At 39.2% G+C, this 27,909-nt stretch overlaps 1 protein-coding gene across 1 annotated transcript in view; it reads left to right on the forward strand.

Moving 5' to 3' along the window:
* Nucleotides 1-27,909, forward strand: part of LOC146318420 (cadherin-12-like) — a 165,611-nt gene that overhangs the window by 22,639 nt on the left and 115,063 nt on the right. The window contains exon 2 of the mRNA XM_084732514.1: nt 23,702-24,364. Coding sequence (XP_084588640.1) covers nt 24,059-24,364 — 306 coding nt within the window. The 5' untranslated portion in view covers nt 23,702-24,058. The remainder of the gene's footprint in view (nt 1-23,701; nt 24,365-27,909) is intronic.

The raw sequence follows: 27,909 nt of genomic DNA on the forward strand, positions 1-27,909 counted from the left end.
ACACACACACACACACACACACACACACAGTCTAAAGTTTCTCTAATGTCTAACTAAAATGTCTGACTGAAGGCAGTGCTGGGTCATATCAGGTTGTATGACCATGACTAAAACGTCCTTGGACATGGTCACTGTCAACTACAATCAGCTTTAACTTAGTGAACTTCCACTGCATTTCTTTCTTTTGTTTCCTCTGTATTTAATACATGTTTTGTTCAGTTGGACTTTGGATTACTTATTAAAGAAATAATGGTGTATGCTCAGCCTTGAGTAATGATCATCCTCAGGTCAGCGATGTCTTCCTCATAATGTGCACACTTGCATGAATAAATCATTACTGTAGATTTCTTCAAAACAAGTTAACTTCTGCTAACGAGATATTTTCAAATCCCTTAAATGAAAAAAAACAAACAGGTTTCTTCTTCTGAAATCAGAATTGGAAATGAGAGTCGAGCAATCTGATGTTCTGTTAAGCAAAGGTTACAACCAGAGGTCAGCAACCTTCACTCCTCTCCGGTGGCTCCCTGTGGCTTTGATACAAAATTACACTGAAATGAATCCTTGTTATTTTTAAAAACATTTTAATCTTTTTAATTTCATCTATCATTGTTGTAGGTTTAAAGTTCTCATATTCTCCAAATTTAAAAAGGTGTAGCATAAACACAGAAAAAAGAAAAAAGTTTGAATATTTTGTCAAGCAAAATGTGCATCAAGCCTGTGTCTATGTCTCTATGACTCGGGGCCTTTTCCACTAAATTTTGTTTGTGGCTAGTCTTGAGCCTCCGTAAGCTAACTAAGAATGTCAAGTCCAAACAAACAAAAGGGTTTTTTTATTTTTTGTTTTTTCATTTTTTGGCAAAAATAACGGCTCTTCTGGGAGTAACGGTTCCTGACCTCTGGACTACACACACAAATATTCTTAATCACTGTTGTCCAGTCAAAACAATCTCAGACTCCATTGACTGATTTAGCCCCTGGGGGCAAAGGGCAATGTTTCAGGGCTTCTGGTACAATGGATATATGGTTTATCGGTCATTGTTTCCAGTCCGATTAGCAACTTGAGACTTTGTCAGCAGCCACTTAATCTCTATGAACAGTAGGACTGTCCCCAGCTAAAGACTTTCCCAGTCAACTAGAGGTTGACAGTTCCAGCCACTCGTTGACTGGTTGCACGTTTATGATATTCATTTATTTGAATATTTCTGGGGCACACAGTGAGTTGCCTGTTAAGTGCTAACGGATAACGTGGTAATAATTTTGAATGTGTCTGCACACTATTTCAACACAGTCTAACCTCAAACGAATCTTACTGTTCAAGACACAGGAATAAATAACTTCCAACTTCTTAAAAACAGAGACTTATCAACATGATGGATGTCCTGGCCAAAGCACCTCTAAATAACTTTGGTACTGTGACATTATTTCTTGGCATCACTGTGGCCTCTGTCAGTCTTGGAGGCTGTGTCCTAGCCTAGTAGGACTGCTAACCAACCTAACTAGTTAATGGCAGATACAGCACAGTTAGCAGCAGCGTGCTGGTGACTGCAGTGCTGCAAGAAAAAAGGACGGTGTTGCAACGATCCCCTGGGCCTAATGGCATTGTGCAGCTCCTGTAAGCAATTTGAGGTGCAGCCTGAAATGCCTGATTTTATGGCAACATTAAAAAAAAAAAAAAAAACATTGTGATGTTTTTAGGCATTTTTAGCAATTTTGAAATTAAGAGACCAAGTGAAAATTGCAAAAGAAAGTAATTTTTTTTGTATAATTCATTAAAAATCAAATGAAAAATAAATGTCAAATGTTCTTTTCAGTACATGTGACAAAATAAAAAAATATATATAAATCCAAAAATCAGTGAGTGATAATTCAAAAGACTGGGTCAGTTCATTGAGCTGTACATGTATGACGGGGACTGCTGTGATTGGTGAAACTTGTGTGGAGCTGCAATCAAATTTACAGAAAAGTTGTGGTGTTAGGAAAAGTTGCATGGTCGCACAGAATTTAGGTGGATTAGTTGCACAAGATGGCAACATCGCAGCTTACTGGAGGGCCTGTCTTTTGCTCCCCACATGGACTGTTTACTTGCATGTAACCAAAGCCCGCTAAAACATGATTGGACAACACTATTCAGACTACAAATAGAAATCAAACTGCTTCTGATACCAAAATCTTATTCCTTGCCTACAGATACTAGGAGAAACCTCTTAGTAGAAATTATGACAAAATGATCAAATCTCACTCCTGAATCTATTTCCCTGTGTGGCCATGCAGACAATAGTGAGGAAAAACAGCTTGTTGCATCAACTGAATGCTTTACAGAGCGATGTTATGCATACTGTCCTGAGACACTCAGAACAGATGTTATGGTGGTGGACAGAATTACTGGCTCAGGAAAGGATTCTCACAGGCTCAGGGGTAAGCTTCCCAAACCTCGAATGTCGAGTACGCTCCACTCAGAGTGAGACTGTGTTCACAGCACCGGAAGAATGGTGGCACAGATTTCTGCTGCTGTGTCTTGGTCTACGCCAGGGGTGTCAAAGTAAGTTAGATCATGGGACCCACACAGCTCAATTTAGATCCACAAATGCACAAAACATTTATGTATTTTGGAACTTAACAACAACATAGTATTTTACTTCTTAAAGGTCATGTAAAGCAACAATAAATGTGTGTTCTGAGCTTGTCACACCACAGAAACATGTTACTGATCACCCAGCCAAATTTGAAGGATTAGAAAAAAATGCTAAGTATATAAAATTAGGTCTCAAATTCTCAGTGTCAAACACTGCTACGACCTGAAAACAACCTGAAACATGGACACTCTGTCAAGCAGCTTTATTGGACATGTCCAGACATGTTTGGGCCACCAGAGCCAGACGACAGTGACAGGTTGTTGGAACTGAAGTGAGCTGCTGGGCTGATCTGGACTGAGAGAGTCGCTGAAGATACATTCATAACCGACTGTTAGGGAGAGTGAGGGGAGGGCGAGGCGGTGTCAGTTATCTGTCAGTTCATGGGGCTTATAAAGTGTCAGGGGACCGTGGCCCTGACACGTCACCAAGCCACATTTCAGGTCCACATAAAAAATTCTGATCACAGAAATTATGAAAAAAAACTCTAAATTCCCTTTACACAGGCTTTAATTATTCTAGAAATTCCTTTACAGTGTCACATTAACAGCAAAGTCATCCAGAGGCTGGATTGGACCCTCTGGTGGACTGGTTCTGGCCCTTGGGCCATATGTTTGACACATGTTGTATACGCCTTGGCCTTTTGTCTGTTTTCATTTAGGAGTCCCTTTCCATTTATCAGTTCTTGTTGGCACTTCAGACCTGTACAGCTGTAGTTGGACATAGCTGCTACCTGGATGTTAAAGGGATAGTTCAGGGTTTTTTTCTGTTTTAAAACTGGTCATCATTCACTTCCATTGTCTGGGAGATTCTGCAACACTGTTTTCCTGTGAAATTCCAGCAGTGTTTTGTGGACTGAAAAACACTAAACCCGACCTTTAGTCAGCGTCACGGTGAGTAGATAATGACTGAATTTTCATTTTTGTGTGAACTATCCCTTCCACACCCAAGCTGAGCCGACTGATGATGTTTTATAGTGTTTGAGTTTGGAATGAATCAATTTGGCCCCAACAAACACTTCAACAGTCCTTATCAAAAGGCCACAGCCACAAAGCTCCTCTGAGATGAGTTCACACTGAGCAGCAGGAAATGTCACGGAAGCTGATGTGTTTACTGATCTATTCTGTCCATTAATGTTTGAACTGGACCATCTGTGATTGTTGGCATATTTGTGACATCATTCTTATTGAGATCTCATACTAAATAATGTGTTGATTGGCTGATGAAGACGAAGTATCTCTTGCTGTAGTCATCTTATCTGTGAATGGCTGTTATAACCTCCTCATATCAGCTGAACTTAAACAGGCTTTATAGCAATGTGTCTCATCCAGACTCAGAATAATGAACTAAGAACATGCAGTACAGCTTCTGAAAGTTGAGTTCTGCAAGAAGTAAAGACAAAAATCAGAAGAAAAGAAAAGCCTTTGGAAAACCCACCAGGCTTCAGCTAAATAAATATATATATATTTCAAATAAAAATGACTGCAGTCCCACTGTATCTGTCTCAGTGGAGTTGATCTGCAACTCAACAAACTTGAGCTTTGAGTTCACTCAGTCTACTGAAGGCTGAAAGAGAAACCATGAAAATTATTTCACTAAATGGCCAGTGTACTGCAGGCCTTTATCATCTACAAGTATCACACAGACTTACACTGCAGTATCAGAAGGAATAAATATAAACTGTATAAGTAGTACACTGTAAAAATGAAAAAGTTGACAAAACTCAAAATCTCAAAGTTTTGAAAAAGTTTGTTGAGATAATTTACTTTTCTTCTTCAGATAAATTTAAAGGTTTGAATTTTAGAAATTCAAAGCATTGTATTGCACAAAATATTGAGTGAAATGAAGTAAAATATTTTCAGTTGAAACTATTTAATTTTTCAGGCACTAAAAAACAGACAAATTAGGTTCACAGATCACTGAGACCATTTTTGTTTTTAGTTTCTAAAACTCAAAAGTTCAAATTTATCTTTAAAAGAAAAGTCATTTATCTCAGCAAATCTTTGTATAGTTTATTTCAAAACTGAAGAGTTTGAGTTGGGCTCAAAACTCAAAAATCTATAGCAGTGTGTTGCCTTGAAACTTTAAGTCATCTCAACTATTTTTTTTACAGTGTAGTCAAGGTTATAAGACAGGTATACAACTCATCAAGTATGGAAGCTTGGTCTTTCACATGACTCAACTATACAGTAGTTACCCCTGAAGTGTACATGCAGGGCTCCACAGTCAAGATAGCAATAATAAATATGCAACAACTGGTTAGACCTTTAAAATAAAATCACAAAATCACTTTTTAGGCAGGTTTAGTGGGCAGAACTACTTGGATATGTTTAGGACTGCAGCTGAACTGTGAGTTGGAGGAAGGTCAGGGAACTGGCTGAGGGAGCAGGTGTACTCCCAGTGGCTGAGGAGCAACCCAATGTTCATTGTCTTGTCCAGGGACAAATCAACATATAAACAGGAGGAGGCGCTGATTGAACTGCCAACCATGTGGTTAACTGACGATCTGCTCTTGATCCACAGCCACCTAGGGCAACCTTTTAGCAATTGTTTTATTCAAGATTACAATTGCATACAAATATACCACTCATTCTTGAGAATTGGGACAAAGCCATAATTTGAGAGTGTTTTGATTTTTATATTTGAATTATGCAGGAAAATATTAGAAAACTGTTATCTATCAAATCTTGTAATGGGTCAAACTCCCAGTGATTCAATTTTTTTTATTAAATATAGATGTCACCTCCGTGAGATGCAATACCTGATGTCTTACAGAGTTGGCAAAATGTTACAGTCGCAGTGTCTCAGAGTTCTCTTAATGTTAATCAAAATACACATTTTTAAAGCATAATAATTTCTTAGCTACAGAGTTGACATGTCATGGTTGTGACACATCTGATAGAAATATTATTTAATGAATTTGTCTAAAAATAGAAGGTTTACCAGTGTTTGAGCAGAATACCTGCCTTTTTTAAACCAGGAAGTGAGAGAGGGGTCCTTAGGGTATAGCTAACCCTTATTATGCCTGATTAAATCATGTTTTTGAAAAAAACCTGACAGAAATCTGGAACACAACACCTAACAACAATATAGCAAGTTTATACCTATATTATCAGTAAGTATTGTGACTTTTAGATTTTGAAGGCTGTTGATACATTTTTGAAATGTTTTAAAGTTGTGAATTCTTGTTTTCTGGCACAGAGCAAGTTTAGAAATAAAAAAATGAAAGAAAACCAAAACATTTCATAAATTACATGTATTTCATATATATAAATCCTTAAAGAATACATTGTTGGTATTAATCATTTCTAAAGTTTTATTTGGTAGGACATGATTTCAGTGATCATTTCATTGCAGTTTCAATTTAATTACACTGTGTTACATAAATTGCAGTTACAAAGTTCCTATAGCCATCTTCATAACACTCTCACGTGTCTCAGGTATGACATCAACATGTAGAACTGCCACATAGTCAAGTCAGTTTTATTTATACAGATCCTAATCATTACAGAGGTTTTCCTGGGGAACTTTTTTCCTAAGAGCAGGTCTAGACTGTACTTTTTAGAATATTATTTACAGAAACACAATGTCTCCCACCAAGAGCAAGGACTAAAAAAATATCAGTGAGTACATGTACAAAATATTCATATTTTTGCTCTTATCTCAGAAAAAAAAGACACTGAGCTGTTTATGTAGCTCAAATGAATATTCCACTCATATTTTCATTTACATGCAGCCTAAGACATACATCCTACAGTGTTCGAATTGATGGTATTTTTTTAGGTAGGACATGATATGTTCCATTTTGCAAGAATGGGTGAAATATATTTATTTCCAGCAAAGCAAGATGGAGCTATAAAGCAACCCAAACTCTTTTCCACCGCTATACCAACTAGACAGCTCAAATAAGAACCATATAAAGTTAAATCTATCTGATGTATATCCAGTCACAGTTGCATGATATGTCCCCATTAGACAGCAGCACATACTGGTGTAAAACCCCGGGGACTTTGGCTCGAATGTGGTCTTCTAGAAGATGAAGTGGACTCTGCCCTTCAGCCTCTCCTCTGTATCCGTGTTCAGACTTCACCAGCTGCGGCTTCAGCTCCTGATAAGTCTCAGGAGTCACGACTCTCTCTTTTACACCACCGAAGATACTTTCTGACTCTGCACTGGGCAGCAGTTTTGTTTTGAATGAGGGTGACCTCTCGACACGAACAGCTTCTGTTGAATTAGCCCCATCTTGGTCCTCAAATGGCTGTTCAGAGGCTGCGTTAGTTTCAACTTCCTTTTGTCGGAGGCTGAGCTATACTTAACTGCAGGCTCTTTTTCAGATTCAGCTCCTTCTTGGTACTTTGGGTTGGTGAAGAGTTTACAGGCAGCCTCTGCTTTGTGTTCATCTCCATCACCATATATCAGACACACATTCTTCGGGGAAAAGCGGACCCCCGATATCAGTTTGCAGGCTAGATGGCCAATTATGTGCTCAGCTGCAGCACATTAAACAGCATGTAAACGTCGCTGCAAATGCCACTTGGGTCCAGTTAATGTGGCCGTTACTGTTCAATACCACTAACAAGGCTCTGTCTGCACTTGACATGCAGGCTGCAACACAAGTTTGTTTACCGTCTCTTGTTCCATCGGCCTGTCAGCTGCTGTCAGTCAAACACAGACAGGGACACGCCCCTCCAGACGGCTGAGAGGAATATGAGCATTTCTGATATTTCAACATTTCCAACAGATATTTTCTTCTTTTTAACAGAGAAGGGTTTTCAAAATGTAATCTAATATGTATTCTTGGTTGCTGCCATTTGAAAGTAACTGCAGAAATAAAACTAAGCATTATAAAATGGAAGATCATGCAGTTTTATAGCATTATCCCCAGAAATGTACCTGTATCGCAACACCTATGGTAAAAAAAAACAAAAAACATTTCAAACAAAATCTGAAGCTTATTAGTCTAAGCTTAGTCTTTTTGTCTTTTACACCTTTATTTTGATAGGGCAGCTGAAGTGAGGACAGAAAAGCAGGAGAGACAGTGGGGGATAAGCAGCAAAGGGACGCAGACAGGAGTTGAACCCACAGCTGCTGCTGAGGACTCAGCCTCGGTACATGGGGTGCACACTGTACCATCTGAGCCACTAGGTCACTCCAGGCTTCTATTTTTTTTATGATGCACATGCAAATGTGAGATTGATGTCCAATAAGACAGCACTGAATAAATTTATTCATCTACATTTTGCAACCTAGACAGAGCAGAGTGCGCTGCTCTCTGGCTGTCTGCTCGGATTTGTAATGTAGGTTAAAATATTGAAGACGGCCAACATTTCTCAGCAGGCCTGGTCTGGACTGAGTAGTTTATTAAGTTTGCTATTTTATGTTTCAAAATGCAAACGTTACTTTGTGTTTGCAAACTCAGAACACACATCTGTTGTTGCTTTACACAACCTTTAATAATAAAAAAAAACTTAAAATACACACTGATATTATATTTGATTTCAGTTCGACTGCAAAGGCCTGATTAACTAAAGGTTTATGTGTTGTTAACATGTTGAAACTTGATATCACCTGCAAATAAATGTGCAAACTGATTACTAACTTGCTCACTGAGGATTGCGTCTTCCAAATGTGAAAGACAGCATGCAATGTCCATTTAGTACGTTTGCCTCAATGAATATGCAATGTGGGGCGTTTCTACCCTTCTATGCAAAACACTGGGAGGAGAAAACACAAATAGGTTAATTTAGCACACACACTGTGATTTACCAAGCTTGAAAATGATTTTTGGTGACTGTGACTGCATCTGTATTTAATACGTTTGAAAGGAAGATGCTGATGGGCCCAACAGTGCACAGAGATGGCTGCTGTTAGTGTGGCGAGGAGGAGACGCTCTGATTTCAAAGCATTTCTCATGAGCTGTTTGTGTAATGCATTTTTTTTATTTCATTCAATAATCTTTAACACAGAGAAACACCAAGATTGAACATAAATATATTGCAGCCTTTTGCAACCAAACTGAACTGAACATTCACAGCCACTGTAGCCTAAAAAATTAATCCTTATTATGTGAGCTGTCTTGTCTTCATATTCCCTTCTAACCAACATCACATTTTGAACTGGGGTTTTTTGGCAGGTTGTACGTCTCTGCCCCAGTGCACTCCTCTCCTCCAGCACGCTCCTCTGCTCCCTCTCCTGTCCCTGGCTGCTCCGCTGTGGGACCGCTTGGACAGACAGTCCTCACCACTGCCTGTACCCTGTCTTCGATCCATCTTTCTAGGGCATTTATGGCCATTGTAAGAGCAGACACAGCCCTGACCAGATGCCTGGTGTGTGTGTGACAGTGTCTCACCTGAGCGCTCGGGAGGGACATTTCATTTTGTGCTCGCAGTCATTTTGCTTAAACTCCCCATAGCAGAACCCTGTAAAACACACAAAACCCTCATTTAAATCCTGCTGTCTCTACAGTGTTTGCACCTGTTGTCATTTACATAATATTCTTAGTTGATCACCCGCAAAACACACACCAACCAAACGTGTAATTAAATAAATAGCACACACAATGTAGCACTCTTTATCTGGGATGCTAGTAAATCAAGTCCCATGCGGCTTACTGGTAACATACATTGAACATGTTTCTCAGGTTTTCTTGGGCTTCCAATGCTTTGGGGCATTACAGTCCTCAGTGTTGCCAACTATCTTCAATGAAAAGTAGTCAGTGTCTGCGGGAAAAGTTGCAAGATGTTGCAGAATTAGATTGCATGTTGTTGCATAAAAACACACCACCTCTGACTGTTGTCTGAGGCTGAGACACATGGGGATTATAGTATATATAAAGGCATCCACCATATCAAACTGATGGCAATAACACAAACCTCTGGTGTTGTTGAATTATCCATGAGACTTGTGTTTCTATGTTGTGGAACATAGAACATGGCAGCAGGATTTCATTATAAGAACACTTTGTAACACAGTCTGCGCACATGTTCCTGCAACAACTTTCTATTTCCAGCTGGCCACTGTTATTTTCCAGCTGGTGTTATGGTGTCATACATGACCCTCACCCATATCACAGAGGTGTTCCTGTCCATTAGTGTCTGCTGTATGACATGCCGTGGTTACAGAAGTTGAAATCTATTTTTGCTGCAGGTGATTCTTTGTTTTCATGTGTTTGTGTAAGAAGCTACTGTACGGGATGGTGTGCTCTAATGCTTGGAGACCTAAATATAGACCAGAATGAAATATGCAAGAAAAATCTGAGTGCTTCTGCAAATTCTGGGAAGAATCTACAGTATGGCTTTTCACTTCACGCACACTCTCTCACACAAGCAGCACCATCCCGCGTCCTGTGTCTTAGCTAAAAAAGTTATAAATTGCTCTGTGGGCTGGTAGGCAGCCGCTGAGCCTGAATCACTGTGACGCTGTCTGGGCCTTTAAAGATCACTGCAGTGGAACTGGGCCTGGATACCCTGCTGCCACAACACACACACACAAACACACACACTGATGGCCGAAGGCACAAACAGGTATTTGCCTCATAATGTGTTAGAATGTCTTGTGAAGTGGTAAACAAAATGTAGTATGTATGCACGTGAATGATGAAATCTAATAGATCATCACTGGGTCCTTTACTAAAGTGTAAGTAGACATGCTTATGGACATGGACAGCTACAGACACAACACATTGTTGTAGTTATGTTGATACCACTTTCTGGAGTCCACTTGGGAGTGGAGCAGAGATTGAAAAGGGGCTGAAGGTATGCTACTTGTGGCACAGTGGCATATGCGGCAATCTGTAGAGTGGTATGTCACTCCTTCAGTGGCATACGCTGGCCTCTACAGTGGTATGTCAAAGGTTCTTTTTATTAAAGAATGTGTAAAATTAAGTTAAATTAAATAAAACAAAATGATTAACTTAATCTACTAAATTAAACAACACACCCACACACACACATACACATACACATACACACACACACACAAGACAACAAGTGCCTTTGCTAGCTGGTGGAGCTAGCAAAGCACTTGTCACTCAACTGCCACGAGTAGTCTAACCTGCCACTGCAGGACTAGACTGCAGATTTGCAGACCTCAGTCTGCTGAATGGCCCGCTGTCCCTGACTGGCTGCACTCTCCAGGCTTTTAACACCCCAGGTCCTGATTGCAGAGTGACTACACCCGCTGTCAATCACTGCAATCTGCAAAGGGGGGAGGGGCAGGACCTGGGCACAGCAGGGTACAACAACACACAGATACTGTGGCATGTAATAAGTGGCATATGCCAGTGTCATCCTTGACAGTGTGCCACTTATGTTCCACTGGCAAGTTGTTGCCTAATGGCAGGTGCCACTCAAAAGTTAGGCCACTGTCAGGCTGTCACCCCAATCCATATGCAAATTAATTTCATTTACCTTGTATCCAAAGCTAATGTTGGAGCTAGTGTTTAGCTAAGCCACCATAACCAATCTGACTAACAGATTACATAAATTTAGAGCCAACTAAACAAATCCTTGCGTCTTGTTCTACAGTGGTGTGCCACTTGTTCTGCAGTGGTATGCTGCTCTTTCAGAGGCATGTGCTGGTGTCTACAGTTGTATGCAGCTTGTTCACCAGTGGTATGCTGCTTGCTCAGTAGCATATGCTGGTGTCTACAGTGGTGGTGTGCCACTTGTGTTCTTTTTGTTAATTAATTTTAACACAGTTGAATAGTCTTGGTATCCAAGACACAGGGATAAATAACTTCCAAATTTAATTTGATTTCCAAAATACTTAACACAATCAGTAATGCCTACTTAGAAATCACACCTCTTGCACTTCACACACCTTCCCTGTCCTTGATCCCTTTGTGTTTTCATGCCCCAGGCGTCAGAGTCCTGGTTGGAGCGGTATATCAACTTGGTACTGTTGTCAAACTGGCCTCTGTTGGCGTTAAAGACTGCCCTTGTTCCCAGTCTGCCTAGACAGCTGCTGTACCACTTTCAACTGCCTGGTTGCCTGGCTCCAGTTTTGGTGCTTATCCCAGCAACACTCCCCATTAGCATTCCCCACTAGGTCGAACTTTACATTGTTAGCCACAGTACTGGTAAGGCTCTCAGAATAACACATTTTCAGGCTGGTGTTCCTTTTATCCACCTCTTTTCAGGTTTACAAAGTGTGAACATCACAGCCTCTGGGGGTTAAGTAGCAGGACTCTACACACAACTGAACAACACTATAGTTTTTTTTACAGAAGTGTTGCCTGTCTTCACAATAGAGAGGTACATACCAAAGGGACATGCAGACATTTGCCAAAGAAGCCTTCCTGAGGTTTTCTCACACACAAACCACTGAGATGACGTTCATAAATTCAAATAATCCTCATAACATTTAAATTTTATAGAATAGATTTCAATTGTGTGTGCAGTTCATGGATGTGTGTAGAATTAATGAGTATGTGTGTGGGCAAGAATTTTATTACAGACCACTTTGAGCATGGCTAATTAAAATCTTAACCACAGCCACTCAATAAATCTGCAAGAATATCTCTTTTAAAGCAAATGCTCCAGACAAAATCCATGAATATCTTTTGAAAAAGTCCACAAAGAAAGAAGAATTGGATTCTACTGATCGCTTTAAGCCCAGTCTTCATCAGTTTGAGCACTGGTAGTTATTGTTCAGGGAGCGAGAAAATGGCAGAATAGGGCGACCAGAAATGAGAGTGGACTGAGATGAAACGCAGCAGTCTGCCAGTGGGCGGCTTATCACAGCAGTCCACATCACGCAGTGAGTCAATCATGATAAATAGCAGATATTTGATTAGTGCGTTCCACACAGTTTATCTGTGAGAGTCTCAAAAGATGGGAGAATATGGCATCAGATGGGTCTCGATATTACTGAATATGCACAGAAAGACGCACAAATATAAATGTATAATACAAATGTCCTACCAAAAACTTTACCAATGATAAAGTACCAACATTTGAATTCCATTTTTTGGTGAAAAGTTATTCTTTAAGGATTGTTATATATGAAATATATGTAATTTATAAAATGTTTGCTTTAATTTTTTTAATTTCTAAATTTGCTCAGCCTTGTCCCAGACAAGAATACGCAACCTCAAACAATTTAAACAAATGTTAAAAGTATTCAAAATCTAAAACTAGCGACACTTACTGACAACATAGGTGTAAAAATGTGCTATTCTACATATTGTTGTTGTTTGTTGTGTTCCAGATTTCCAAAATCATGATTTAATCAAGCATAAAAAGGATTAGCTACACCCCAGAGACCCCTGTCTCACTTCCTGATTTAAAAAAAGGCAGGAATATTGCTCAAACACTGGTAAATTTTCTATTTTTAGACATATTATTTAATGAATTTGTCTATTTTTAGACAAATTCATTAAATAATATTTCTATCAGCTGTGTCTCAACAAATAAGAATTATGGTGTAAGATGAGATTTATTTCTGTGAGGACAAATTCAGCAGATTGCCTTATTTTTTTTTTTTTTTTTTGACTCTAGATAATTTAATTAATATTAACTATATTTATACATATTTTATAAATGTAAGTTTAAGTTTAATCTATATAATATGGCACACCTTACGTGCAGGTAATGTGAGTTATGATTGAGATTGGCGGAGTGATATGCAAGATGTGAGATGCCATTTCTGTTGTCAGTATTAGTTTTTTTTTTTTTTTTTAATGTTAGCATTAGCATTAAGAGAACTCTGAGCAACTTTGTCAGATTTTCATTTTCATTTTTTCCTGACAGAGACATTTAATTAAAAAGTTAATCATAGGAGGCTGGCGTTTTGCAAGGTTTAATAGCCAAGATCTTTCAAAATGTATTTTCCAGCATAATTGAAGAGTAACAGTCATAAAACCCCCTCAAAATATGGTTTTGTCCCAATTTTCAAGAACTGAGAAGAAAATGACCACAAAAATGTATCATGCTATATAAATGAAAAGACAAATCCACATATTGGAAAAAAATAATGTTCATAAATGCATTGTTGAAACACACACGGCTTTATTGTTATAAGTAAATGTAAATGAAATCCATAAATGTATGTTATATGTCACAATAGTCACTCAGAATTGAGAATTTAGATCAAAAGAGAAAACTGCAGTACCTCTTTTTCCATTGTGATGTATTAAAATCTGTAATAAACCTATGCAAGGTTTTTTATAGTTGATTTTTCCTCATCAGCTCATTTTATGTTGTCATTTTCGAAACCTAGATCATATTATTCACAAAAATGTGTCCATTAGTATGTAAATAGGTGTTAACTGTGTTGGTGGAAATGCCACCAACTCTGAGAAATGTCACCATCAACTGTTTATGGCCTCCCTGCTGCTCCTGTGATATTTCCATTATTATTTAATGATTAAAACACTCAGCAGAGGGGAAAGTCTCCAAATCTGGAATACTGCTCCGTGGGTGCCACCTTTGACGTATGATTGACAGGGTCATTAATTAGCTAGTTAGCGTGAAGTGAAGCGTGGAATATTACAGGAGACACCTGTCCATTTGGCTGAGAGTTTTCACCATAAAAAGTCCAAACAGCTTACTTCAAGTGGCAGCTCTCAGGTATATTCATGCTCCATCAGTGTACTTCAGTAAACAAACTTTCCATCCTGTTTAGGTGCTTCAACCTTTGGTAATTAATTGAGGTTGTTTGCAATACTTGTGTGGGCTTTTTTAATTTGCTATCATATAATTACACATAATAGAAACACCATCCTGAAGTTAGGAATTTAGTCATAAAAGACAGACTAAACTATGGTGATAGCTGACATTTATCTGGTTTTTACATAAACCAGATTCTCCTTTATTGAAAGGTGGCTTTGAAAAGTTTGTAGCTTACTAATACTGTGTGATTTTTGGGAACTGAAACAATAAATTGTACCAGTCTTTTTCAGCATTTAGACCACAGGGCAAAACCGATCAATATCCAAGAATAGCTGAATCAATTGGGGCAGCGCAGAGGTTCAGAGCTCTGCACTGTTGTCTCACATCAAGAAGAATCCACCGAGAACCCACTGGCAAAATGTCCACAGTGTTTGGACGTGTGTGTGTGTGTGTGTGTGTGTGTTCACAAGAATATATCACCTCAGTGTAGCTTAAAACATCTAAAGATGCAAGAGCCATTAAGAGGCTGCATGACCACTGTTACGGACTGGCTCAAGGCAACAAAAAGGGAGGCCACACGCAGATATAACAATTAAAAGTTGATTTATTTAACTCAAATCAACCCACAAGGGCAGGTACCAGCAGGCTCTCCCTCCTAGCTCTGCTTACCAGCCAACTCCCAGTAACTGCAAGAAAGCACAGTGAGACACAGGCAGGCAAACTGAACAGGGTCGTCACACCACATAAAAAAATAATGTGGACATGGACTAACCCTTACAGTAGGTCCAAAAGGAGTGGGACTAGTGAGACAGCCAGTGACATGAAGACATCTGTCAAAAGGCCAAATACGGCACATTTAAACCAATCAACATACTTCAGACCGCATCAACGACAACTTGTGGCATCATTCTTTTCAACAGCTTCTTATCCTGGAAACCAAACAAATGTCCCAAGCCCATTTTTCCATTTGCTCTGGCAGATAGGGCTGCCCTCACTTCCATTCAGACAGAATTCCACCAGCCTTGGATCTGGTCAGGCCATCAACTGTTGACCAAGGCACTTGGTCTACAATGATTGACAAAAACACGTCACCAGCCCAGATTTGAAAAGTCGCATGTCAAACGTTTTGCCAACCAATTACATCCAGTCTGAAGGTCTGTCCCGCAAAATACCTCAGACTCTCAAAACTCTGATCAAACCGTCAAACCTGGCAGTGCTGATCAAATATGACTGAAGATTCTGTTATCTCATTGTCTATGTCTCACCTCAGATGTCTTCAAAAGCACAATTTTGCATGAAGGAAGAGGTTTGACGTGCTTCAACTGATTCACAAAGAATTGCAGGCCTGTCTGGTACTCTCAAGGATAGGATAATCTTCTCACAGGAGCCCATGGAGTCAAAGCAACAAACTTTATTTAATGACTGTAATTTCAACACCAGGACACTGATGAAGACGAATCTGGTGTTGAAACATTACACAGTTTAGTGTACTGTTTGGCTGTAATATGAAAATGATTGTGACCAGGCGCCTGACAAATTGTTTCCAGCTTTCAAACAAACTTGAAGACTCCTGAAACTCTGGTAAAACTGTAAAATCTAGGCAGTGTTGATCAAATATGAATCAAGACCTACTTCACAACACAGTTTTTTTCAGAAAGATATGGTAATGACATTGTAGTGTACTCTTTAGCGGTATTACGAGAAAGATTGTGAAGACGTGGTCACAGTTTTGTGTCCTGCTTGAAGATAGACCAAGCATTGTTTTGTTGCTCTGATTGGTTGTAGGTCTACCCAATTGTGACCTGAGGAATTTTTGTCTGTTTGTTGTAATAAACACAACCACTGGAAATTGAAAATGAACTGAGAGTTTCCAGACTGTCCAGAACAAACCAGAAGTCATATTTGCGAATTAGACTGGCGACCACTGGTGCACTCAAGCAAGGGGGCAAGGGGGCGCGATCGTCCCTCCTGGTGCACCAATGTTTGAAAAAAATTATGCAGTGAGTGCCCTATTGGATGGCCCTCGATAGATAAAACATGCTGTAGTGCCCTCTAGAGCAGTGTTTCCCGAACTTTTTAAAAATAACAAACCATTATGACCCATTTAGGCATAAACAACCATTTGACCATTTTTACTCCATCGCCTTGTATTATCACAGCATATTTTATTGAAATTATACACATTTTATATGCTTCATAAACGAGAAATAAATATATCTGGAGTGACTTAACAGACCATCTTATTATTTTTATTTTCTCTCATCAGTAAAACACTACACACATTTGAAATCTTTGCTGAATTTCTTCCATAGTCTTTTTTTAATTTGGTGACCCAAATAAAATCTCCTGCGACCCTCCTGTAGGTCCTGACCCAGTCTCTGGGAATGACTGCTCTAGAGTGTCCTTCCACTGAAGAAAACATGATGAAGTGCCCTCTTTTTTCTAATCTATGTATGGACTGGAGCTGTTTTAGCATAAATGCATCACAACTTTTGTCACGTTGTTACCCTGCCACATACAGCTGGTGCCCTTTTTATTTTTTTTGCCCTTGACCCCTGGACAACTTGATTCCGCCGCTCCTGGCGATGCAAACAATGTACAACTGAGCATCTTGCTACAGTAAAAAGTACTTGCTGTGACATCTGTAATTGTGGTGTAGCTAACAGTACAACAAGCTTGAAAGTTCCAGGTCATTGAGATCTGCAAGTAGGTTATCCACTCTGAAGTACCACTCCACTTACATGTTCCTTTCAAAATTATTTTAATACTGTGTGAGGTTATGTGCCTGAGCTAAAGGCTCTCTGGAGAACATCCACACACACACACACTTGCACACACACAGAGGCTTCTCCCAAGAGGCATTTTTACCATCTCTTGTTTCAGGGAGCACTGATCCATGACAGCCTGGTCATGTGATGGCGGAAGGGCCAGTGGAGCACAGAAATGTCCCTCATGACCTAAAGAGGAGAGAGGAGACTTGGAGAAAGCAGTATTATTCTTCATGGCAGCTCTGAGGATGGAACAGATTTTCTGTATGTGAATTAGAATTTCTTTTGTCAATTCAAGTTCATATTTCTTGTGCATCGCCAATCCACAATACAGCATGCCCACGTTACTGATGGTGCTTTATGACAGCTGAATAATAGAAGTGGACAAGCTTCACGACACCCACCTCTACTGTACTGTACATCTCTGCTACAGTTCAGAGGACATTCATTTGTTTCCACTGTACTGGAAACAAGTGAATCTCTGACCGAAACTGCAAACTGAGTCAAGCACAGCTCCAGCCTGCAGCAGTGGTTAGTCCAGGGCAAACAGAGGCAGAGCCAGCCTTAATGGTTAGGGCCCGCTGCCCTCTTGCTCTCGATGATTCAAAGCCCTGATGTGTAAAAGTTTGGATGTACTTTTAGAGTCAACAATTATTTTATTAGCCTGTGGACAACATGGCGAACTAGAGAAGAGAGGTCAGGATGGTGAGTGGGAGATTATGTTCTCATTTATATTACCCTAACCTTAACTAAACCTTAGTTGCCATGCAAGGATATTAAAGAAAGAAAGAATTCTTCAAGTCAAGGTGAAATACAAAGTCTGCTTTTAGATCACATCCCTGGTTTTATTGTGCACAACAATATATGCCAAGTTTTTTTTGTATTGGTATATCAAAATCTAGTCGTGTTTTCTTCCTGTAAAACAAAATGTGGCGTGTGCATATGTAGGCTACAACCAACTAGGTTCAACCAATAATATCACAACATCCACCCACCAATCAATCTTCAGCTTTTAGCAGAACACAGCTAAGATTCATTAGTTAGCTAGCTAGTAATAGAGTGCTATACCGTTTCACTTTGAAATACATTACCACATGGAAGCTAAAAAAATAGTTTTATTTGGACTTTAATGTTGGCATCGGACATAAAAAATATGAAGATAATTTGGTTTTGCTAAATTGTCTAATATTGATGTTTTTGTCCAGTGAGAGGCGACAATTAATGAAAAACCAATGTGATCTCTAAAAGTCTATGTTACATAAAAGTGTTTGATTTGATTTAATTTAGCACATATTAAAAAAAACATAAACAATACAATATAACTAAGAAGCACAAGAATGTGCAAGGAAGACTAAAAGCCTCCAAGGCTTACCATGAGTTTCCCCCTGTTATACACTGAAGCAAATCAATTCAATTACAATCACTGAGTCTAAATATTTAGATTCAGAACCTTAAGTCCCGTCTTTATAGCATAGGTCTCACAAAAATGGACAAAATATTCAGCTTAGGAAACAATGAGGTACAGGGTGTCCTGGAAATGGCAGCTCTAAAGTTCCATTTCTGAAAAAGAAAAGGTGACTTGATGTTTGACAAATGTGTACTGGCCCATAAAATATAGAATCTTAACAATATACATATATTAAACTGTAAGTGTAAGAAAAGTCTCAGTGTTAATAAATATTTTGTAGGAAATATAATGCTGCCAGATGATGTTTTTTGTTTTTTAAATCAACATATTAAGCAGTGTTTCTCAAACGTTATACACTGTGTACCACTTCAGAAAATATGAAGCTCACAAAGAAACACTGTACTGTTTTGTACTGTCTGGTCCTAGCAGAGACTGTGGACTCTCACATGTCACTGGCAATTCTTACAGTAAGTATCCACTAGTGTTAGTGCTGGGGTTCCTGTCGTCCACTTCATTCATTCAGCTATGCCACAGTTGTGGCATTCTTGAAGTTCTCATTTCCAGTGTCTCCACTTTACTTTCGCTTACTCTCTACCATCATAGTTTAGCTTGTAGTTACTGGTCATCAGGCTGATATTGAGGCAAAAATACAAGAAGGACAAAAATTTTATATTCCACTTTAGTGATCTCGCATTATATATGGTATTATATGTTTGAAATTAATTAGTTCCTTAAAAACAAATTGACATCCCTTCACATTCCACTAAAGGGAGCTTGCTTACATGCTTACATGACCCACAGCTTGAGATCTGTGCCCGAACTGAACAGGACGTGACAGGTTTGGGTTGGGTTGTGCCATATTTCTCATATATTTCATGGGCATATGTCAGATTTGTGCAGCTGCATTATTATTATGCCTAATGTTTGGTACATAGAGGGAAGCTGGTTAAGAAAAATGGTTTGTGCTGAAATATGCTAATGAGGGACAGGTTTGGGTTGGATTTGGATTCAGACTAAGCACAAAGCAATGGGAATTGGAAAGGGGGAAAAAAATTACATGCTATTTTATAGGAAAAGCTGTAAAAATACTACTAAGTACTACTACATAATAGTTACCTTCTACAATGTAAACACCCTGCATCTACAGTTCTGTTTAGGAACTTCTATGTAGCTGTCTTGAAGCACTTCCTTTATTGGAAAAAAAACAAAACATGGCCAGTGAAGATAATCAAGAAGTAAATAACTTTTCTTCCAAAATATAGTTTAGTATTTCAGAAAACTTTGCCAGAAACATACTGAAGGTGTCATTTTTGTCTCGTTAGTCCTCTGTGCAAAGATGGTGCTGTTGCATGGCAACATGTTGTGAGTTACATGTCAGTATTTATTTTATGCTTCATCATGAACCTTTTCATGCGTACACTTTTATATGACATTCAAGTCAAAATGAGATAATTCTTTATTAATCCTCTCTACCATTACTCTCAAAAGAGACATTTTTGGCCGCAAAAAGATGGAAAAATCATTTGGGAGCCACAATTATTTCTGTTTTTCCCTCTGAATATTTGGATTTGGCATCCATAGTTGCCACCAGCAACATTTAGAGGAAAAGGCACCAAACTGTACATGTTACCCATGTTGTACATTTTAGCTGACAAAATATTAAAGCCTAAAAAAAAAAAAAAATCACAAAAAACTCCCGGGCGCTCTCTTTTAAAGTAATTAAAATGCCTGTCTTGTCACAACATGGTCATGGTAGATCATAAAGTCTTAAATCTAAAGACTTCTGTGATTTTTGAGGACGTGTCCCTATCCAAAGAACACCTCAACAAACAACAGGAGTCCAGGAAGCACTCATACCCAAACATTTTTTGATTTACACACTTTGGCAATTGGAGAATGCAAAAAATCACTTTTGGCCTACGACAATGATGGCGAAAAAAAAATTAACCCTTATTTTTTCCATATTTTCAAAGCCACAGGGGGACACTGAAGAGGAGAAAAAGAGCTACATGTGGCTCTTGTGTGAACCTGTGTGTGATAGCATTACTGTATACTGTCTATATGTTGACTTGCATGGAAATATTTGTGGCATTTTGACTTGAATCCTTGAATCTGCATGGACAAACCACTGGCTAAACGGATAACAACTAGTTTCAACTGGTTTGCATCTATCCTGTTACTTTAAACAGAGAAAGTGCAGACAGAGATCCACATTCATCAGTTGGGTTTCAGTGTCTAGACACAGTAAGAGTTTAGTAGGACAAGCTTGTCTAGTGAAAGTCTGGAGGGACTGGTCTATCAATGTGAGCTCGACTGTAGTGGAAAACTAATTGGTGATGGATGCATTGTTCCTGACTTTGGGACCAAATTACCAGCAAGCTTATAACAGACAGGTGTGTCGAGACGTGACAACAGATTGACAGCTGTGTCAAAGCAGTTTGTTAGGTGACTGATGTACGTGCTGAATAACAGTAACTAACAGTAAAATGTGCGGCACTTTAGAGCGCGCTGACAAATGAGAGGAATCGTTCTGTCATGAGGTGAGTGATGGCGTGTCAGTCTTGCCCTATTTTGTGGCAAAGGTGAGGGACACTTTGTCTCAGTAGTGTGGAGAAAAAACACTAGGAAAAATTCTGAGTCATAACTTAGATTTGAACACACAGACATAACACACAAATATGTAGAGTCAGTGTAACTTGTCCAAATATATCATTTTAATGGTCATTTTGACTTTATTATTTCTGATGATAAATACCAGACTGAGATTAATTTATTCATTCTATTAGTTTACTTTTTAAAAATGAAATGACACCAAAATGTCAATTTTGTGCAATTTATCAATATGCAGCCATCCCATGTAGTAAACCATAATAATTGTATATCACAGCAGTATTTTTCTGTAGGATAATAACCAACAGTGATCAGATTTGAATTTTCGATTCATTTAGAATTACACAGAGCAAGAAACAGTTAAATGTATTTTATAAGATTATAAATATGCTATTTTAACATTAATACTAATACATTTCCATCTAGAACAGGGGTCAGCACCCTATACTCTCAAAAGAGCTAAAAACAAAAAAAAATGTAAAAAAATCTGTCTTCAGCCACAACTACTCAATTCTCTTTAGACTTTGGATTTGGCATCCATAGCTAACCAAGGGGAACTCAAGACTAGCTACTGGCAAAATTTGAAGGAAATGCCACCAATGTAGTCAGTGATGTTTAAACTCATGCATGCATACATCTAAAACCAGGGTCTGAAACTGCTGCGTCCAGAGCTGTGGAGGATCTGTGGCTCTGCAGGACGACGTGTCTCTCTCAGACTGAGCCACTCAGAAATTCACACTCTCAAAAATGGTCACAGTCTTGAGCCCTGATTATAGCACTCTATCTGTTCATTTACTGATGAACCTGCAATACGGTGGTTTACTGTGTCATGTTTATATGTGTAATATTGCGGTTTTACTGTGTATTTTGTATCATTTTGTTGGTCTGTTGGTTTTACTGTTGAATCTATGAACACTGGCTTTTTAAAAAATGTATCGTAATATGAGTGATTGCAAAGATGCTGGTAACTATATCTGTGAATGTTCTGCACTGATGCTGAGCCCAAGAAGTTTCCCAAAAGGGACAATAAGGTAAAACTTATCTTAATGTTGCCAGTTTTGCAAAATGTAAACAAATATAGGATAAACACCTCTCAAAGTATCCTGGGTATTTCAATACATCCCATGTTGCACTTTGTTTACTTTTTATTTTTTGGCAGTAAAACTCAGAATGACCCATCAACATGTTTCTTATATTTCTAGAACACTGACACTCTCTGATATAATACAATAAAATAAAATCTTATTCCGTTAAAAATGACACATATGAGGCTCTCAAAAAGTGCCCTACGTAAGCAAACATCCCTTTCATCAACTTCAGCACGTGCACCATGCATCAGCTGTCAGACTAATCCAGCAAGCCTGCCAACCTTGCATGCTAAAGCCTTTTTCTAATTAGAGCCCTCTGATCTGATTTGATCTTGGTCCTCGGCCTGATGTGCTGTTGACAATGACTGTAGAGATGATAGAAGTCATCTACACTGAGTAAACACTTCACAGCCCCTCTCAGTTGTCTTGCATAAATTACAATAATGTGAAAGAGAATGTGTTGCGTCAACTTTTCACTTCAAGAGTTTCATGAAGCAGGTGGATGTTTCCTTCTCAGAACTATTATGAAGACAATGTTGTGATCTACATATGTTTGCCGTATATGTGCATGACAACAACAGTAAAATGAAGCACCGGTCTGAGACAAGCACTACTGTAGGACTTTTTATTTATGATTCACTTAATTAAGCAAAAAGCTTCACTAGGTAACAGTGTCTCTCACTAGACCCAACTAATTCACAAAATGTGTAGTTTGACAGTTTGATCTGAGTTGGGAGGGTCTGGTGCATTGTCAGTCATCATATTGAATCCACTCAATATAAAATAAGATCCAGAACTTGTGGAAATCTGCCTGGTGGCCAGACACATCTTCAAATAAGCAAATAAAACATGGTCTTGCAGATTTGTCTGGTTCTCAGGCTAGGTTTCTTATGTTCAGTATCAGATCTTGATATGGAATCCCGCTCAACACTTTTTCATGCATCTCAGCACCTCATACAGACGGAAAAAAGTACATTTTAGCATTGTATAACAAGCTTCAGTGTAACTTGAAGCAGGTGGATGGATGGGTCATGTGGAACCTGAAGTCAACATTATCTAAAGTTACATTACATCACCTGACACATGTATGTAACTTACTTTTATTATTATTTTATATATACCATGATCTATTCCTAAACCTATCCAAGTAGATTTGGTGCCTAAAACTAAGGCTTTCTGGCACTGTCTCATACAGTTGCTAAAGAGTTCCTTGTGCATCAGTATGAGCACCTGGGATGAGATGATGTTGCAATATCATTAAAACAGGATGATCACTTGGAGGGTGGCATATCTGGCCATATCAGGCCTGGCCTGGCATTCAAATGTCTACAAACAGGAAGGTGTCCTCATAATTCTGCACTGGAAATATAAAAGCTAGCAAAGCTCTGCAGTGTTGTGAGATTACAGATCCTAAAGTCAAATTGATGTTTCTTCTGATAACAAAAGCCAAAATTGAAAACAAACAAAAAGTGCGAAACTTTGTTAATGTGATATATAGTATATTTGTACCAAGATTTATTTTTTGTGGCCATGATCAAGAAAAAACTTTCATGCTCAACATTTGTATCTTGATCTTTCCCTCTAGGTGTCTAAGCTGAGGACTGCCAGAGAGGAACTGAAGCCAAGACGAGGAGGACTTCTTGGATCTTTGCAGTCAAACTCCAAATATTACCTGGATATAAAAATACAGACCAAAGACCAAACCAAAGTGATCGGCAGTTCCCTTATCCAACATAATGATCTTCAATAACTTCTGCACTTGAGCAAGGACTGTGCACTAACAGATCTTCTTCTCATCATCTTGGATCATATTGGAACTGAAACACATTGTCCAATGCTTACCTGTGCAGTAAATCCATCTTTGGATGTATGTCCAGTTCCAACCTGGAAATAGCCTGCTTTTCGAACATTTCGTAGCTTTTTTTGACAGCGATACTCCCTGATGATCACAAGGGAATATGTCACTCTGTTTCTGGTGGCCTCTTGTTTTCTGTTGGACTACAGCTCCCAAGTCCCCGCGCAGGCTCAGATGCAGAGCAGAACTAAGGCTGGGGGGATGTCAGCCAGGGGAGGGACTGGAGGTACAACTGTGAGGGCACCTTTGGGGGAAAAGATGTCATTAGAGGGCAGGAAGAGGCTAAGGAGACATGGGAGATCGAGGATCCAGCGTATTAAAAGAGGATGGGTATGGAACCAGTTCTTTGTCCTGGAGGAGTACATGGGATCTGATCCACAGTATGTTGGAAAGGTAAGGAAACACTGTTCACACCTCAGTTTAGATGCATTAACTGGTTCCTCTCAATGTGTTCTCATGGACTGAGACCTAAGACCACTGTGATCAGTTTATTTAGGGAGACATTAAACTTAAACAACAGTGCTAGGATGTACTGGCATAATGCTAGCACTGAATTAAGCTGGATGCCACAAGTTAGGAAATGCTTTTGATCAAGAACTTAGTTCTGGAGCTTCCACCAGTTTCAATTTTAGTGCAACTTCTTAACTAGGGTTGGGCGATGTCTACCAAATTGGCATATGATGATGCCCACAGTGGCACATCGTGGTGGATGATGATATTGCTGCTGGGTTTAGAACAAAGGAAGCACTTTGCACATTTATTAGATAAGACAGGTGTGTTGAAGAGAGGCAAGTGGACCAAAAACTTGCAAAAAGGGCTACCACACACTGTCTGTAATATATAATTTATTTGCAATGCTTTGGTACTAGACCTTCATGCCTGATGATGATTATGGCCTGATGAAGGTCTAGTACCAAAACACTGCAAATAAATAACACATTGTAAGTTAGACAGTGTTGAGTCCTTCATTGTTGCTGGGTTTAAGAGGTTCTTTGTCACACGTCTGTAACTAAGATGTGTTAAATAAGAAAATAATAAACACAACACGGAGATGTAGTGCAACGACCAGCAGTAACAACTTGTGTCATCACGTAACATTCGGGAAAATGTAGCACACATGAAAGCATACTGCTGGCCTGGAATTAAGTCATTTTTAGGGCAAGGCCACATTCGCCCTCGTTAAATGCAAATATACTGGGGCATTGTAGCTAATTTGTAGGGCACCAAGACCAGAACCAGAGTTGCAGAAACCACAAGTTAGATGATGTGAAAGCAAAACACAATCAATACAATTAGCTAATCCTGTCAGTTACTTGTGTAAGTCATTAATCAAACTACTAACTAACTGCAGTCAGTTTAGCAGTTACCTAGTGTTTCTGTAGTGGTGACATATTGTTCAAAAGTATACATACAGTAGCAGTTTTAACTAAAGGGAAACTCTGCACCAAACTTCCTTTAAAAGATATGACAAATTAATAATTCCTCATATGTTTCTTGAAACACTACTCTAGAAACACAAGATAAATGCCGTCATATGTCGACAGTTTTCTTGTCAGTTCGGCAGCAATATAACCTACAAAGATAAACTGTATTTATGTGCAAATGCCTCAACTTGCCACCATTTTCATTTGACAGTATTTGAGGATGTTTTTTTGGTCATTACAAAAGTAACTACCCGGTTTCCAATTTCTCACAGCAAGTTATAAACTCTATCTAAGTTTATTGTTACATTCTGCTACTGTATATTCAATAAGGAAGAGATGGGGACATTATATAACAGTCAGCCATCCTTTTTTCTTCCTTTCCTTCCACTATTTTCATTTTTCTGTGTTTGTCTATAGTTTAATTTCTCTTTCAATAAATAACCTTGGTCACATGTGTGGCCTTCCCTCCTTTATTCAGCCTTGAGCTGAGGTTGCGACAAATTGGGGGCTCATCTGGGATCAAATTAACCAATTTGGTAAGAAAAAATATGGCCTTCGTGTTAATTTGGTTTGGTTTATGTAGTTGCAACCTTCTGTGACAGACAGACGAAAAAGGAACGGAGCCATCAAAAGTAAGGTTGGAAGCCAGGGTAGAGAGAAAAAACTGGCTGACTGCCACCAGTTTACAGCTTGACCAGGTGAGCTGGATTTCCCTGACAACTGAACTCCTGCAAGAGAGTTCAAGGTCTCCTACTTAGAGAAGGTCGACTTGTCACAACTACAAAAACTATAAAAATTAATCCCTGAACCTGGCTCAAGCACACTCAACATTCAAACACAATAACCGTGTGAAGCACATGCAAGAAGTGATGAGTTGATATCAGACAACTGTACTGTAGCTTACTGCAGCAAATGAACAGAGCACAGTCAAAGCAGTTGGGCTCCAGCTGTAAAGATCAAGGGTCAAGTTTAAGGGAAACATAGCAGAAGCTGCAGCAGTACTCATTTACTGTCTTATTTAAATAGAGCATGGCCCTGCACACCTATAGTCCACTCACATAGTAAGTGTTCACTTATTATAATTGATTAAGACTTGGCACAGTCAGATGAAATTTGCTTCCCATTTATTTTTGTGAAGACCGGGATGAGACACATATGTGTAACTAATTGACCTGCCCAAAGATCTTATACTATACTCTTTTCACAGGCTGAGTACCAGTAATGGTTTTAATTTGTGTTTATGTTAGGGTTGTTCCAATACTGATACCGGCCTAAAATGCTGGATTGGGTATTGGCAAGCATGCCATCCAACACCGATCCATTATCATGTAATTTATTAACCTTGAAACGGAACCCTGGTACTTCCCGGCAGTGTCCTGTAGACATTTTTTTTAACCTGAGCCAGGCCATACAACAATGATAGTGATCACATCCATCTATCCATCCATCCATCCATACTTTCAGCCATCTTCCTCCGCTCCTCCGCTTATTCGGGATTGCATTGGCAGAAGTCTGAGCAGGGTATTTTAGATATCATTCTACCCAGTCAAACTTTCCAGGTGTCCCCAGGCCAGAGGAGATATGTACTCCCTCCAGTAGGTTTTGGGTCTACCCCAGGCTCTCCTCCTCGTGCCCGGAAAACCTCCAAAAGAGGGCATCTAGGAGGCGTCCTAATCAGATGCCTGAACCACCTTAACTAGCTCCATGTGATGCAAAGGAGCAGCAGCTCTACTTTGAGCCCCTAACAGATGTCCAAACTCCTCACTCTATGTCTAAGGCTGAGACCAGCCACCCTAAACTCCTTTGTGCCGTTTGTATCCATGACCTCGTTCTTTCAGTCACTACCCAAAGCTCATGACCATAGGTGAGAGTCAGAACGTAGATCGACTGGTAAATTGATAGCTTTGCCTTCCAGCTCAACTCCCTTTTTATCACAACAGTCAAGTACAACGCTCGCATTACTGCTGACACTGCACCAATCTGCCTGACAAGACTTGAACTCCTTCACTTGGGGCAACAATGCGCTCCCTCCCCCGGCTGGTCAAATCCAGAGAACCATGGCTTCAGACTTGAAGGAGCTAACCCTCATCACATCCGCTTCACACTGGGCTGCAATCCACCCCAGTTAGTTACGTCCATACAGGGCTAGTAATATATTAAATAATAATAATAATTCTAATTATAATGTACATATTATTTTTAACACACTGGTATCGGATTGGTCTTGAGCACTAGCCAGTATGTAAAGTTTGAATATCAGACCTGCAAGTTTAATCTAATTTACTGCATGTGGGTACATGTTTATTTTCTTCCATAATTACTGACGATGAGTCATAAAGCACCCTGACTGTCAATGATGGACAGATTCCTGGTGCAGATCAGTTTTCAAACCTTTTAAACCTCCTTTTATCTTTGACAATGGTGTTGGAGGGGTCGAGCCGGAGGTGTGGGTGGGGGGGAGTTCTGAAGCCTTTCATTCCTCTTTGTTGTCTGAGTCTCCTCTCTGAAGACTGT

The sequence above is a fragment of the Lutjanus erythropterus genome, chromosome 12 (assembly GCF_056507025.1).
Source record: "Lutjanus erythropterus isolate fLutEry1 chromosome 12, fLutEry1.hap2, whole genome shotgun sequence".
Classification (NCBI taxonomy): Eukaryota; Metazoa; Chordata; class Actinopteri; order Lutjaniformes; family Lutjanidae; genus Lutjanus; species Lutjanus erythropterus.